General features: G+C 43.5%; 1 protein-coding gene across 1 annotated transcript in view; it reads right to left on the reverse strand.

The window, feature by feature from the left end:
- The window catches only part of LPCAT3 (lysophosphatidylcholine acyltransferase 3), a 40,520-nt gene that overhangs the window by 4,720 nt on the left and 21,241 nt on the right, over positions 1-14,559 (reverse strand). The window contains exons 2-5 of the mRNA XM_038576654.1: positions 1,538-1,645; positions 891-997; positions 226-319; positions 13-50 (exon numbers count right to left, since the gene is read on the reverse strand). Coding sequence (XP_038432582.1) covers positions 13-50; positions 226-319; positions 891-997; positions 1,538-1,645 — 347 coding nt within the window. The remainder of the gene's footprint in view (positions 1-12; positions 51-225; positions 320-890; positions 998-1,537; positions 1,646-14,559) is intronic.

Genomic DNA, 14,559 nt, shown 5'->3' on the forward strand with positions numbered 1-14,559 from the left:
GAGGATACTTACCAGATCCTTCCCTCCGTCAAAGTAGTCAACAGCCAAACCTGAGCAGAGAGAGAAGGTGTGGGTAGAGCAGACGGAGGACACTGAGGATGTGGCCTGTGGGCTGAGTATAGCCAGGAGCATAAGGGGGCGGGGCACAGGACACACAGAGTAAGTTTATGGTGGGACAGGGAGGAGCCTAAGTGTAAAAGGGAAAGGCAGCGAGCCACCACTCACCAATCAGCTTCAAGGTCAGGACACAGTGCGGCATTGTCCACTTGATATCATAGTTGCCAGTGGCTGTGTAATAATATCCAGCAAGAAGGTAGGCCTACGAGGGGGGGTGGAGTTTATTCTACCACTTGCTAGGGTTTCTTTATTTTCTCCCTGCTCTGAAATCTACTGTATTCTTTCATTTTTTCCGTTCTCCTGCTCTCCTCTTTAAAGGCTTTAAGTTCCTATAAATGGAAGAAAGCGAACCTGTAGAGGGGAAGAGACGTGCTCAAGGCTTCTCAGCAAAATGAGGGCTTAACAGAGAATTCAGAGCTTAGAGTCTGTGGCTCATTTCCTTCCTTGCCTTTAAGTGACACCACTCATGGCCAGCTAGCTGGGCCAATCCTGGTCAGAAACAAAGACCCCGAGTGGCCACAATCCTGTGTAAAGGGTTAGCTGGCACCCTTCCCTGGAGGCAGGTGAATATCACCAATACCATCTGCAGGGAGCCACCTGGCACCCGTGAAAAGTGACCTACCTGAAGTCGTGCTGCTAAAGTGATGCTGGGAGAAAGGACTAGAAACTGGATCTCCTAGCTTGCTTTCTCTCTGCCACCTTCCTCCCGACCTTCCCCCACCCCAAAGTGCTGTCAGCTGTGATCTGAGCTGCTGAGGGAGCAGCGCGTTTACCATCTGGAAGCAATAGGTAGTGAGGACGGCAGTGATGGTGCGGCCCATGAGTCGAAGGATGAGGAACTGAAGCACAACACATAGCAGGGAGTGGTAGAGTTGATTTCCTGCATGCAGAGGGAAGAGAGCACAGCTTAGCTTGTGGTTGTTGGGGATTTTTGTTGTTGTTTTTGTTGTTTTGCATTCCCACCCTTTCTGAAACTTCTAAACACAAAGAGAATACTTAAAGAAGAAACCTTGGTATAAGGTCTTTTTGAAAAAGAGACTTGTGTTTTGGAGGTAGGGAAGGAAATGAATTGTATAAATATAAGGGACTGTCAGGGAGTTACTGTATTTTTGAATGTTTGAGCTAAAGGGATGCTCCCGAAGAAGGCTACTTGCATGTCATCCAGTGACAGCCCCAGCAGAGAAAATGATGGAGTCAGCCCAAGGTAGCCACTCTCAAAATGTTATCGGAATGATCGGATGTACTGAAGAGGAAAATTAAGCTCTGTTCCTGTGCATACAAACATTTTTTTTTTTTTTTTTTTTTTTGCAAGCAGAACATCCTAACTTCCCTATCCAGCAAATTCTCTCCGGAAATTCTGTTCAAGTCTGCTCTTTCCTGGGTTTCCCTCCAATCGTGGTGCCACTGCTAATTCACTCACCAAAGTTAAAATAAGCGATTGAGAGGCCTGTGAAGGTGTGGAAGAGGTGGATGAGGTAGCTGTCCTTGAAGAAAAGGTAACGCCGAAAAAACAAAGCCAAGGGGTAACCTAGAGGGGAGAGAAATCAGTAGAGTGTTACCCATGCCTGATGCTCTTCTGGTTTTGTCTTAGAAGTTTAACTGGCATGAAATGCAGCCCAGAGTGGAAAATACGTACATTATATGGACGGCGACAGAGAAGAGCATTCCTAAGAATCAGAAGTCTCTTTCAAATACAAATTTAAAACTGGAGATATGAATTGTATATGGAGGCAATACAAAACTGGGTTCTAAGACTAGGTTTCCCTTATGGCCCTACTAAATATTGCTTGGCTTTTTCTCTTGCATTTTTTTTTTAAAGATTTATTTATTCATGAGAGATAGAGAGAGGCACAGAGACACAGGCAGAGGGAGAAGCAGGCTCCTCATAGGTAGCCTGATGTGGGACTTGATCCCAGGACCTGGGATTACACCCTGAGCCGAAAGCAGACACTCAACCGCTGAGCCATACAGGCATCCCTCTCTTGCGTTTTTCTAAATGACTCAAGGACTTAAGAGTGCCCAATTCTGACCAAAGACACTATTTTACATCTTAATGATCCATTATGATTTCATCACCTGTCATGTTAGCAGAGTAAGATCGGCTTATTTTAAGATTATTAAGAGGACATACATAAATTAATGTCGGGCTGCCAAGTTGTATTCCTGACTGCATACACAGTTGCATACTCCTCACATACTGAGGTCTGGGCATCAACTGTGCTAGGAGTCCTTGTGAGTATCCTGGAAAAATGTCATCTAAAGCTGAAGCTTGATTCCAAGTATGGTCCCAGGGCCATGCCTGAACTATAAGGGATCTCTGGTGAGGCCATAAACTGATTATGCATGGTGAAAGGCGGCTTGCTGAATTAAAGGGGTCACTAAAGATTGGGTATTCCTCAAACTACAACTGGCATGTTCCATGGTTTTACTACACGTCCGAATTCAGTGTTCCATCAAGAAGTCTGGCTAATGTGCTCAGCAACACTTCTATGGCAGGAGTGTGTGTGCAATGAATTGGAATCCCTGTGTCTTTCTGGAAGGACATTTCATCTACCCTATCATTGCATAATTAGCATTCTTGAGTTGCTCATGGTTTACAGTTGGTGCAATTCTTGCCGTCAAATTATAGATTGCAGTTAGTTTTTCATGGGCAGCATGGTGGTGAGCTTGGCTAACTCTGCACTGCTCAGGAAAGTGTTATACACAGAGAAAGTGCTTAATTATTTATCAAGTGAACAAGAAAATGGATAACCATGTTATATATTGGCCTATGTCCTGCTAGTCTGTTTTCCCATGCTTTTTCTCTTTTAACTTAACAACATAGCGGGGTACTTATCCTGGGTACTTACAAAACACAACTTATCCTGTTTTTTTTTTTTTTTCCCATGTAATAGTGTATCAACTATTTGATCTTGGTGCCAGGATCTGCTGATGTTCTTGGATTGCTGTTCTCATCAAGGACTAGGCTCTTTATCAAGCTTACAGCTTCATGCAAGTAGTTAATTTTACAGACATTCTGTGCATCACTGGCTCATTCATTCGACACATTTGTTAAAGTCTACTGTATGCCCGGTATTCTGTTTGTAGAGTATAGGATGAGTGAGGAGGTAGCATGTCAGGGTTTATTTTCTTGCTAGCTGAGATGAAGTGATATACGATTACTAGCTCAAGGGAGAGGGAGACACTTATGACCCTTTCACAGTCAGATGAATGAGTGAAGAAACAGGATTGAGTTTCATTACATATCACATGGGCAGAAATTTGGCAGGGACAGAGCACCAGGTTAGCAGCAAGTTTTGCTAAGAACCAGAGCTAGATACTAGAAAGTATAGAATGGGGTCTAATTGCCTTAAATCTTTTGCTTTTTATTTTAAAGATTTTACTTATTTATTAGAGAGAGAGTGCGAGCATGTGCTCACATGAAGGGGTGCAAAGTGGGGAGGGCAGAGGAAGAAGGAGAAGCAGGCTTCCCACTGAGCAGGGAGCTCCTGACAACCCCAGGCTCGATCCCAGGACCCTGAGATCCCAGGACCTGAGCCGTAGGCAGAAACTTAACTAACTGAGCCACCCAGGCACCCTGCTTTTTAATGTTTTAGGAACAGGGGTAAAATGAATAGAAGCAATAAATAGGGTAGATTTTAAATATCTAGAGTACTGATAAATAAGTTCAGGTAGCCAAGAGTTTACCTCTTTAGGTGCTAAGAACTTTAACCAAATGGGGAGCCTGGGTGGCTCAGCAGTTGAGCGTCTGCCTTCCACTCAGTGCGTGATCCCAGAGCGATCCCAGATCCAGGGTTGAATCTGCAACGGAATCTCTGCATGGAGCCTGCGTCTCCCTCTGCCTATGTCTCTGCCTCTCTGTGTCTCTCATGAATAAATAAATACATAAAATCTTAAAAAAAAAGAGGTTTAACTAAATGGAAGCCCTAAAGCCATTTAGAATGCTTAAAATTAAAAGACAAAAAACCCCCAAATAAAAAACACAACACATTACTCTGCCTCAAGTCAAACATAATTTAACATTTTCTTGGTGATGTGGGCCATCATTAGAGTACAGTCATGACCTATCAAGGTGTGTTAACTGTTTGCGCTGACCCTCATAGGCCGTCTACTGCCCTGCATTCTGAGTTCTCGTATCCATTCTTTAGAGCTTTTATGCCCCTTTCCTTATTATTCAGGGATCAGGAGTCACTTCGAGCTTTTTCAGAGTGCCTGCCAAGAACACTTCCTTTCCCTGTTTCTAATTTATTGCAGGCCTTAGAAACCATAACCATGTTTTAAAGGTATTTAAAAAAAAAAAAAAAAGATCTAAGAGCAAGTCTTAGGTGCTTTCCTTATAGACTCAGTGCATAGGCCTGGTGACATCTCTCCTGGCCACTCAAACCCTCTTTCACCTGTTTTCAGGTATATGTTGGGGTGTGTGTGTGCGTGTGTGTGTGGTGGGGACCACTGAGTTCCATACAGGTAAGTGAAGTATTGGTGCACACAGGTAAACACACAAGATGGAGTGACCAGCAGAAAAATAAAAACACGGCAGGCCAGGTGACCCAAACAGAGGATTATCACACAGAATAGCAAAGCTGGGAATGAAGCCGCAGAGAGGAAGAAGGAATCGTGCTGGGCGAGTTGCTGGGACAACCCAGAGCTGATTTTTGAGTGTGTAAACATCAAACCTTACTCTTGGCTGCCGCTCAGCTCAGCAGGCTTTGGGGCCTGGCTGCTCTTCAGGGATGTGCTGCTTTGGGGAGGGTGTTGTCCTACAAGCTGTTTCTGGGTCTTAACGCTTTTTCATGGGAGCCAATGCTTAATATAATGGCTGTAGTCACCTGAAGAATCTTTGTTTTTTTTTTTTTTTTTTTTTTTTTTTTTTTTTTTTTTTTTTTTAGTGAAGAATCTTTAAAAGCCAACAAAGCACCTCCTCACTCACTCACCCACCTGTGAGTCTGATTTGACAGGTCTGAGGGATGGTGACGTGTGGCCTGGGTTAAGAAGCATCGCTTTACTATAAAAATCCTAAGGGAAGGCAGCGGTCTGTACTAGGTCCCAAGAATAAAATTCTGAGCTTGTCAACTGGGGGTTATGGTCTTTCCTTTAATAGCACCAAACAAGCAGAGGTTTGTTTTATAAACAAATGTATAGCTTCATGCAACTAGTTAATTTTCTAGATATCCGGTGGATTGCTGGCTCATTTGTTCCTTTGACAAATGTTTATTCGGCGCTCACTAATAATATCCTGTTTATGAAGCATGTAAGCATTTGTTTGGCTATACTATTTCTTCTGATTATTTTTTAAGGGGGGAGGGCCTTCAGAAACTTATTAGCAGATGCAGGGTGATGATCTAATACACATGCTAAACCTGAGAACCCCGACTAGAATGGGAACATTCCAACAGCAAAAACTAGGGCATTCAAAATGATGTGAACCTTAAAGCTCACAGAATTGGGTCCTCCTCAGAGGTTTAGGGAGTCATGGAGTATCCAGCTATATTCTCCAGTCAGTCCCTGGATATTTACCAGGGCCTAAGTGCCATCTGAGTCAGAAACTAGGATCTGTCACAACCTAGATCACTCATGGAACTCCTTATTCTCTGTATAATAGTTGTGAAATTACTTATTAATCCTACACGTTCTGAGGTTTCATCTGAAGAAATAGAAATGAGGTGTTTACATTTACAGTCTGATAAATTTCTTTGACTTTTCAACCTTTATAGCTATTTCTAGACTCTGGAGGGATAGGATATGACCCCATTTGATCAGTCAGTGGTTCATATGACCCTGGTGTAAAGAAAATAGAGCATTTTTGGCAAGTGTGCGGGAGAAGATAGAATTAGACAGAACTGGTATGTGTTGGCTTAGTCTGATACTGATACCGGTTTGTCAAAAAAAAAAAAACAAACAATCTACCTCAAACACCATGCAAAGTGCTGACATAAAATCCACATAGCACACCAGTGGAGTTCAAACATTTTGGTCTCAGGACCACTTTAGACTCTTAAAAATTACTGAGGACCTCAAGCAACATGTTAGTGTAGATACTATCTGTCAATATCTACTGTGTTAGAAAACAAAACTAAGAAAAACTTAATTACTAATTCATTTAAAAACAGTAAACTGATGACATCATATGTAAATAACATACTTTTAATAAAAACAACTATATTTTCCAAAACAAACAAATAAAGCAAACCATTTAATGAGAAGAATGGCACTGTTTTTACATTTTTACAAATTTCTTTTTTTTTTTTTTTTTGTATTTATTTATGATAGTCACACACAGAGAGGGAGAGAGAGAGAGAGGCAGAGATAGAAACAGGCTCCATGCACCAGGAGCCCAACGTGGGATTCGATCCCGGGTCTCCAGGATCGCGCCCTGGGCCAAAGGCAGGCGCCAAACCGCTGCGCCACCCAGGGATCCCCTACATTTTTACAAATTTCTGGCCTTTGGCTAAATAGATAGCTGGGTTCTCAAATCTGCTTCTGCATTTAGTCTGTTAATATGTTGTTTTGATTAAAACATATGAAGAAAATCTGGCTTCACACAGATATACAGTTGGAAAGAGAACCTTAATAGTCTTTTCAGATCGTTTTGAATATTATTCTTTGATACTATACTGAAACTGGACAAGTACGTAGTTTCTTAAAGGTTAGTTGCAATGCAGGACCTGCCAACCATATTAGTGAACTTTCTGCTGTTACATTAAAATCTACGGGCCTCTTGTGTGCTTCAAATGGATCTTTCACCCAGGCATGATTTTTCTAACACCATGCATTGGTCATTTGGAAAATATTAGTTCACTGAGTTAAGCAGATCTTCCAGATACTGACCTATGTCGTTAGAATACGATACAAAAAAAAAAAAAAAAAAAAAATCCTGTTTCTTAAAAAAAAAAAAAAAAGATTTATTTACATATGTATGTATGTATGTATTTGAGAGAGAGAGACAGAGAGAGAGGGAGAAGCAGACTTCCCGCTGAACAGGGAGCCTGACTTGGGGTTCAATCCCAGGACCCTGAGATCATGACCTAAGCCAGAGGTAGATGCTTAACCTACTGAGCCACCCAGGTGCATGCCCCAACCTCCCATCCTATATCTTAATATCACCACTAATTTTTAGCAGCAAAGTCTTTATATACCAAGAAGTTGTCAATCTCTTGGTAACAGATACAAGTTTTCCCAAATTCAAATTTTCACTTGAAAGCCTGAATTTTAGTACTGACTACAAATACTGTCAGTTATTTTGCTTGAAGTGAGAGACTCACTTTGTACATTTTCGAGAAACGATCTGCCAAATGCCCAAGTCTAAACAGCCACGGTTGGCCTGTCAGTCATTATTTCAAGTAAAAAATGGTGTTCAATGAAAAAAGAAGCTATTCGTTCAACACGCAGCTCAAACACAGCACAAGAGCTTTGCCTCCAGACAGCCACTGCCCTTCAGTATGTAGAAGTGCTTTGTGCAGACTTCTCATTTCTTCAAACAGAATGTGAAAAAGACTGTATTCAAGGGCTGAGATTTAATAAAGTAATGCTTCATCAAGGACTTTTTTTTTTTAAAGATTTTATTTATTCATGAGAGACACAGAGAGAGAGGCAGAAACATAGGCAGAGGGAGAAGCAGGCACCCCGCAAGGAGCCTGATGTGGGTCTCGATCCTGGGGACTCTAGGATCACACTCTGGGCCAAAGGCAGATGCCCAACTGCTGAGCCACCCAGGTGTCCCCCAAGGACTTTTTTTTTTTTTTAAGATTCTTTTTGTTTATTTGAGAGAAAGAGAGAGAGAGAGAGAGAGCAAGTGAGCATGAACAGAAGGGAGGGGAGAGGGTGAGGGAGAAGCAGACTCCCCACTGAGCAGGGAGCCTGAGGTGGGCCTCTATCCCAGGACCCCAGGATCATAACCTGAGCTGAAGGCAGACGTTCAACTGACTGAGCCACCCAGGCACCCCCATCAAGGACAGTCTTAAGTGAACATGGCCTTTTTGGGGGGAACTAAGAGTGTGCAGCACTGAAGAATACTGCTTGTGTGGTGCGGTGCTCCTGCCTTGATTCACGGTCAGGCACCAGAAGTTACAACCATTGCTTTTGTACCATCAGAGCAAATGTCGATGCAGCAAACCTAGGGGTTCTTGGACTACACTTGGGGAACTGCTGAATTGCTGACATATGGAATCATGTTTTGGCTTCATCGTCCTTCCTTTATGCTCAAATCGAGGCCTTTTCTTCCTCCCTGCTTTACTCACCTGCTCTCCTGTGTTTTTTTTTTTTTTCTATTGAGGTATAATTCCCATACCATCAAATTCACCATTTCAAAGTGTAGAATTTAGTGGTGTTTGGTATATTCACAAGGTTGTGAAACATCCTACTACTTAATTTCAGAACGTTTCCAGCTCCCCAAAAGAAACCGCATACCTGTTTCCCAGTCACTACTCTCCATTTGCTCCTGTCCCCAGACCCTGGGAGCTCCTGGGGTTACTTTATGTCTATCCAGACTGCCTATTCTGGGGATTGCATATAAGTGGAGTCCTGTCATACGTGGACTTTTGTGTCTGGTCTTCTTCACTTAGCATAATTTTTTTCTTTTTTCTAAAAGATTTTATTTATTTATTTATTTGAGGGATACAGAGATAGCAACAGAGATAGAGAAAGAGAACATGAGCAGGGAAGACAGGGAGGAGCAGGCTCCCCACAGAGCAGGAAGCTGGATGTGGGGCTCAATCCCAGGACCCTGAGATCAAGACCTGAGCTGAAGGCAGATGCCTAACCCACAAAGCCACCCAGGAGCCCCTAGCATAATGTTTCCAAGGTTCATTTATGTTGAAGCACCTACCAATGCTTTATTTAAAAAAAAAATTTTTTTTAGTATAGTTGACACATAAGCAATGTTCTATCAGTTTCAAGTGTATAATAGTGATTCAACTCCTCTCTGTTAGGCTATGCTTCCATTCAGCAGCTGATGGAGATTCAGGTCGTTTCCACTTCTTGGGTATTACAGAGTAATGCTGCTAAGGAGCATTCATGTCCAAGTTTACGTGGGAACATATAGTTTTATTTATTTTTTTTAAAGATTTTATTTATTTATTCATGAGAGACACACACAGAGAGGCAGAGACACAGGCGGAGGGAGAAGCAGGCTCCATGCAGGGAGCCTGATGTGGGACTCGGTCCCGGGCCCAGGATCACACTCTGAGCTAAAGGCAGATGCTCAACTGCTGAGCCACCCAGGCGTCCCGGGAACATACAGTTTCTGTTCTCTTAGGCATAAACCTAAGAGCAGGTCTTTCAGTCCTCTTACTCTCGAGCCCTGCACTGCTCTCCATTGGTGGTGTAGACCAGTTTTTTAAATTTCCCATTTGTTTGGAACCAATACTTTTGCAAAATACCAAATCACAGGCTACAAAAGTTCCTAAACATTTACTCTCACTTTCTGGGCTTGCTTTGACTGGCAAGGGGTGGCCGGCTAGAATCTGAATAGATCGCACGGACTTTTCTTTTTCTCATTTACTGAGAGCTTTTTTCTGGGTCCTAAGTGCGGCCGATCTCCAGGATTCGGCCTTGACCCTCTACTGTGCTTGCTACACCGCCTCCCTGGAAACCACATCTCCTCTCCTGCACCTTAATAGAATCTTCATGCCAAAGACAAACACATCTTCATCTTTAATCCTAACTTCTCAAGTTTCGGTTCTGCATTTCTTACTTCCTGGCAGGGCATTCTTCGTTTGGTATTGCATACCATTCCAAACTCTGTATTTACAAAAACACGACTTTCCCCCTTCTCTTGGCGGCTTCTTCTTCTTCTTTCTTCTTTCTTTTCTTTCTTCTTTCTTTTCTTTCTTCTTCTTTTCTTCTTTCTTCTTCTTTTAAATACATTTATGGGGCTCATTCTCCAAATCACTCAATCACATTCAAAAGCCTAAAGGTGTCTTTGTCTCCTCCCTATTCTTGGTTCCCTGGACATCCCTCCTTTCCAACAGTTCTTGCCACTGTCACCCCCACCCCCCATCCTTTGCATTCTGTGCTACATTTGCAGCTAAGACCTTCAAGCAGTTGCCCTTGAACTCCTGCCATGACTCCTACCTGATCTCTCGTGCAGCCTCAGGCTCCCAGCCACCCTCCACCAGAATACTTTTCCTTCAGGTCCTGCTCAGAAAACAGTGACCCCCAAATGACTACTCACCATAGGACCAGTCAGTCAGTCCCTAAGTCTAAGACTCAAGGTCCATCTTCTAAACTATATTTCTAAGTAAAGCTTCCATTTCTTGGCTACAGCTAAAACTGATCTGCTAGTTTTTGCCCAAACATATCTTATGTCTTTTGTCTCTAGACCTTAGCTCATGCCAACCCTTTGTGTGGAACACCCTTTCTGACTGCTCCTCTACCAAGTGAAATTCTTCCTACCCATTCTCGGAAACCCAGCTCAAATGTTTCCTTCTCTAAGGTCATCTCAGACCACACTGAACTCATGGCCCTGTGTATTACGGATTCATGCCTTAAATACATGGCACTTAGGACTACAACTCATTTGGTAAATCACTGTATACTAGAATATGCCACTCCTTATATTTTTGTTTTATATTACAATTTTTAAAAAAGATTTTATTTGTTCATGAGAGACACAGAAATGGAGAGGCAGAGACATAGGCAGAGGAAGAAGCAGGCTCCCCACTGGGGAGCCTGATGTGAGACTTGATTCTGGTACCCCGGGATCACGCCCTGAGCTGAAGGCAGATGCTCAACCATTGAGCCACCCAGGCACCCCTATATTACAATTTTTATATGTTCAATCTCTTTTTTCTTTTCTTTTCTTTCTTAAAAAAGATTTTATCCATCTATTAGAGAGAGAGAGAGAGAGAGAGTACAGCACAAGCAGGGGGAGCAGCAGAGGGAGAGAGAGAAGCAGGCTCCCATCCAGCAGGGAGCCTAATGTGGGGCTTGACCCCAGGACCCTGGGACCATGACCCAAGCTGAAAGCCAGATGCCCAACTTACTGAGCCACCCAGGTGCCCTTGTTCCATTTCTTTTTCCATAGGCCTCCTATGTCTTTGGATCTTCTCTCGCACACTATCCTGTATACTTGATTTTTTGATTGATTGATCAACGGTAACAGACACTTAATAGCCATTTGACCCTGAACATCTGGTCAAGGTTAAATTTCCTCATCTGTGAAATGGGCTAGCACCTGCCTCAATGAGTTGTTCTAAGAGCTAAAGATGACAACACATATAAAGCAGTTCACACAGTGCCTAAAATATTGCAGGTGGCCACAGACTTAGGCGAATACACATTTGCACAGAGTGAGAGGGAGGAAAACAGGGCAATGTTTGTTCTCCAAACATTCCTTTCACCCTCCAGCTAATGGCCTTTCTTCCCTTTGTCTTCTCAGACCCTTACCTCTCCTTAGCTCATTTTTTTCTGCTTAAAAAAAAAAGGAAAAAAAAAGGAAGTTAGTGGGGGAGAAGGGTAGGCTTTTCTGAGAAATTCTAGGGCAAATGGATATCAGAACTTCTGAATCTAATCTTCATTCCATGTGATGACCAAATGACTACGGGGTTTCCTTTCCATCTGCATTTCAAAAGATAGCATATTTATTTTAGAAGGATACTGGTTTTGGCTTGCCAAGAGCACTTCTCCCAAAATGCAGTGTACTACTGAATTATGGTGCAGGATGGTTAGAAGAACATGGACTTTGGAGTGAAGACATCTCAATTTGAACTCTTGTCCTGCTACTTACTAGCTGTCACCTCAGGCTGGCTGACTCTTAACCTTTCTGTCCCTCTTTCTCTCTCTCTCTCTCTCTCTCTCTTTTTTAAGAGATTTTATTTATTTATTCATGAGAGAAAGAGATAGAGGCAGAGACACCGGCAGAGGGGGAAGCAGGCTTCATGCAGGGAACCCGATGCGGGACTTGATCCCAGGACTCCAGGATCATGCGCTGGGCTAAAGGCAGAAGCTTAACTGCTGAGCCACCCAGGCATCCCTGTCCCTCTCTCTCATTGGTAGAATGAGCATCCAGTTGTGGGTTTGTCTAGTAAGCCTGACACATCAGACGCTCAGCAAATGTGAGATCGCTCCACCTCTGCCTTAACAGTGAAGTGCCCAGCAATCTCGTCTAGTTGCAAGGCTATAAATACCATCTATTTGCTGACGTCTCCCAAATTTTCATCTTCAGCCTGGACCTCTCCCCTGGACCCCATACTGGGGTATGCACACTCAATACTTTGGGGAGGTGCATTCCTTTATTTATGTATTTATTTTTATCTTTAATTTTATTTTTTTCATTTTTTTGGGGGGGGGGGAGGTGCATTCCTAAACAGATACCTCCAAGTCAACAGGCACTGCTGACATACCGTACCGTCCTCACTAAACCTGCTCGTTCCCTAGCTGGCTCCATTTCAGCAGACAGCAACTTAACCTTCTTTCCCCTATGACTGAATCCCTGCAACCCTGCCACCATTCTTGACCGGCCCCCTTTCCAACCTCAACCTGATCAGTCAACAAATCCTGTCTGTTTTACCTTGAAAATAAACCCAGAATCTGACCTTCTCTTCCCCTGGCCCAAGCCAACACCATCTCTGGCCTGTGTTGTTATCGTTTGCAGCCTGATGGACCTCTTGCTTCTATCATACACAGCACCCACGAGGATTCTATAATAACGCAGTCAGATCAGCTCCTTCCTCTGCTCAAAATCCTCAGGTCTCCAATCTTGCTAAGTAGACGCCAAAATCCAAACAGAACAGGATCTGGTTGCCCTTTCCAGCCTGAGCTTTCTTGGACTCATCTCAACCACCCTGCCCCAGCCAAAGCTCTCTCTCCTGGTTGTGGGCAGGTCTGGCCCCAGAGCCTCCATGTTCATAGGTTCTGAGCCTGAAATGTCCTTGGCACAGATAAGCTCAAGTCGCTGAGGTCCTTACCAAATGTCCCCTTATCGGTTAGGCCTTCCCTAACCTTCCTATCTAAAACTGCACATGCTTCCCGCCCCCCACCCCCCAGCCCACACCCACCACCAACACATTCTTCCTGTTCTTCTGGTTCACTTTTCTATTTGCCCCTTAGCACTTCTTAGTCTTTTACACACTAGATATTTTATTTATTTATCCGCCTTTGGAAGTAGAGATTTTGTCTGGTTTTTCCTCTGTTGTACCCCAGTGCCTAGTACAAATCCTGGTAAAAAAGGTCTCGAATATTTGTTGAATGGGTGATAGAGTGAAAGAATGAATGAGTGAGCACTCTATCTCTAGGCAGTCAATAAAATACTTATTAAGCGTCCATTATGTGGTCAGCTTTGCATTAGGCCAAAAGGGGGATGTGGCAGAACTGAAAGAGGTGTTTTTTTTTTTTTTAAGATTTTATTTATTTATTCATGAGAGAGAGAGAGAGAGAGAGAGAGAGAGAGAGGCACAGACACAGGCAGAGGGAGAAGCAGGCTCCATGCAGGGAGCCTGACATGGGACTCGATCCCAGGTCTCCAGGATCACGCCCTGGGCTGAAGGCTGCGCTAAACTGCTGAGCCACCCAGACTGCCCAAGAGGTGTTTTTTTTTTTTTTTTTTTTTAACTCTTCAGGAACTTTTTAGAGAGCGAGAAAAGAAATCTCAGATGCCAATGTTCTGTAAGTGCTAACCGCAAGGGACAGCCAATGCTGTAGAAGTCAGAAAGGAGAGAGATCAACAGTGACCAGAGTAATGAGGACAAAGAAAGATAAGGAAAGAGCAGTCTGGAGGAGGGGGAGGAGGAGGGGGAAGAGGAAGAGTAAGAGGAGGAGGAGGAAGAGGAGAGTAACTTAAAGACAGAGATAGGAGAGAGCCTGGAAGAGTCACTTCAAGGGGGGCTAATTACAGGAGGGGTAATACAGAGTAACAGGACAGGAAGGCTGGGAAAACCCAGTTAAGAGTCTGAAAGTGACACAACAGGAAAAGATCAATAGGATTGACTGAAACTGGGGATCCCTGGGTGGCGCAGCGGTTTGGTGCCTGCCTTTGGCCCAGGGTGCGATCCTGGAGACCCGGGATAGAGTCCCACGTCGGGCTCCCGGTGCATGGAGCCTGCTTCTCCCTCTGCCTGTGTCTCTGCCTCTCTCTCTCTCTCTCTCTCTCTCTCTGACTATCATAAATAAATAAAAGTTAAAAAAAAAAAAAGAAGGATTGACTGAAACTGGATGTGGGGGATGATGCAAAAGGATACATTGAAGATGAGTGAGCCACTATGGTGGTCTTTAAGATTTTCACTGGAATAGCCCCTAAAATATGAACAACTCTATATTCCCTGTCATAGTTTTAAGTTGCCATCTATCATCTGTAAGCTTCAACGAGAGCAAATGATGTGCTTTTTTTAAATGTCCATTGAAGATGTCCTTTAAGTATACATGGAAAATGTCTGCTGATGGCAGGCTAATCGGCTTGATCAGACTTCCTTTCTGTCTAAAGAGGTCTAAGCTCATCTCTTTAAGTTCCAG

Source organism: Canis lupus, chromosome 27 (assembly GCF_011100685.1).
Source record: "Canis lupus familiaris isolate Mischka breed German Shepherd chromosome 27, alternate assembly UU_Cfam_GSD_1.0, whole genome shotgun sequence".
Lineage (NCBI taxonomy): Eukaryota > Metazoa > Chordata > Mammalia > Carnivora > Canidae > Canis > Canis lupus.